A 1919-nucleotide genomic window follows, 5' to 3' on the forward strand; every position below is an offset into this window, starting at 1 on the left:
TACATGATGTATGGAGTGATCTAGCCACGGCTGAGATCTCTTCTTCGTGAGCGTCACGGCAAGTGATGAAGCTGCTCATCGAGCCAGCCTTGATGATGCATCGCCGGTGGCGATCCGCCACCGGCCGTGTACTGATAGGATGTGACTGACCACCACAGCTGCAGTCCACCGAACGGAATGAAGACTCTCGCGCAGAGTCTCTGCCATTCTGGGCTTAGTTCTGTGTGATGCTTACGGACGAGTGATACGGTTAGCAAAACACGAGCCTCATCATGAGATTACTGGCATAATCGCCAGGGTAACACGAAATTGAAGTTCCCGACAACGAAGTCGATTCTCCTAAAGGGACGAAATTGAAGGTCTGATTCAGACCGTCCGAACGTGTTCTCGACGAAATTGAAAGTTCTATGACGAATTCGAAAGTTCGAAAGTCGAAGTTGAAAGTTCTATTAACATGAACTCGAACTTCCTATCGACTTCGGACGAACTTGAATGTTCTAAGACGAAGTTAAGAGTTCAAATTGTGAATAAGATCTTCCCAATTCGGATTCGTACCTCCAACTTGAAGTTGGCAACTTCGCGCGTCCCGATGAAACTGATGGTTCCAAAAATGAACTAGATGTTTCAAAGGTGTAGAAGAGTTCAGGTGACAATCACCATGGATGATATAGCGTAGGGCTAAAACAATTAGCAAAAATACTAGGCATGAAGACTACTCATGAATCTTCATCTCATCGCCGAAACGGGATCGTACTACGATCATCGTAGAAATCCATAACGGGGAGCGGCTCCCCGGGAGCCTCACGGAGTGGTGGTCGGCCAGCTCAGACATATGCTGCATATGTGTGAGCGAGAACCTCGCCCTTCTTCTGAACTACTCACCACCGAATCATCTTCTGAGGGGCCTTTCTGAACTGATGGGAGGAACGGCGCCCTGAAGTGATCAGATTGCCTTCAGTCGAATCGATGGGATATCACAGCTCACAAGTCTCCGAATCGACGTCACTGAGTGACTGTCACTCAGGTTAACAGTCTCCCTCGCGCTCTCGTAGAGGCCCGCTTCATCTTGCTTCATAGAAGTTATCCGCTTGAGAAGGTTTCCAATGGTATCGTTGTTGACTCGGATGGTGTCGGAGCTCCATAACTCATCATTGGTTTTGAGGGAGACATGACATGGAGTTGCGATGGAAAGAATATGGAGATATGATGGGGACAACTCAGCATTCCTCAACTCATCATCGAGATGAGTGTGAGGACCTTAAGAACGGGAAATCCCCGGGAATCCCGGGCCGGGATAGTGGTTGTCTATGCTCACCATCATGGATAGACTATAGTAAGTGTATAATGGTCATACTCGCACACACACAGCCACCAAGAACGCGAGCGCAAGTACCATGAGCTGGACAAGATTTGATTCATTCAAGGGTATTCATGCACACAAGTTTAACCCTAAAAAAGACATAGCCTTTCGAGACGATGATAGCGACAAGCTGTTTACTATCATTAATCCCGGAATATAGTACACATATTCCACATCAGACTGTCATGCACTGGAGTTTCACAACCCGTTTTACGTGAAGTGGTGTAATACTCTGAAAAACGCGATATTCGCGGTGATATGCAGTAGTCGTGAAATATATAGTTCAATAGTGTTTTTCACGTCATGGGTGCAACTCCACTGTACATAGAGTGTATTACATTCATAGCGTCGAAGGCGCGCAGCATATATTCCTCCAACACACGTGTACTCGACTACGTGAATATTCCTCTACACTGCTTTCAGAGTATATCTCAGGTTGATTTTTGCTTTCCGACAGCCGAGGTCTGGGTTTGGCAATACTGACCATAGGATGAGTCAGCGAACTGATGTGAATAAGCTACCCGAGCATTAGTCACAGAGTCAACTGCCTCATCTCTAG

The 1919-nt window shown here is 46.8% G+C and overlaps 2 protein-coding genes across 2 annotated transcripts in view; both read right to left on the minus strand.

Annotated features, from left to right (window-relative positions):
* Pmar_PMAR023811 (glycerol-3-phosphate dehydrogenase, putative) overlaps positions 1 to 79 on the minus strand; it is a gene marked incomplete at both ends in the record, with an annotated part of 1381 nt that extends 1302 nt beyond the window's left edge. The window contains one exon of the mRNA XM_002778596.1: positions 1 to 79. Coding sequence (XP_002778642.1) covers positions 1 to 79 — 79 coding nt within the window.
* Positions 80 to 1791: 1712 nt separating this feature from the next.
* The window catches only part of Pmar_PMAR023812 (Replication factor C subunit, putative), a gene marked incomplete at both ends in the record, with an annotated part of 1600 nt that continues 1472 nt past the window's right edge, over positions 1792 to 1919 (minus strand). Inside the window, one exon of the mRNA XM_002778597.1 lies at positions 1792 to 1863. Coding sequence (XP_002778643.1) covers positions 1792 to 1863 — 72 coding nt within the window. The remainder of the gene's footprint in view (positions 1864 to 1919) is intronic.

This window comes from Perkinsus marinus (genome assembly GCF_000006405.1).
Source record: "Perkinsus marinus ATCC 50983 genomic scaffold scf_1104296948516, whole genome shotgun sequence".
NCBI classification, from domain to species: Eukaryota; Perkinsozoa; order Perkinsida; family Perkinsidae; genus Perkinsus; species Perkinsus marinus.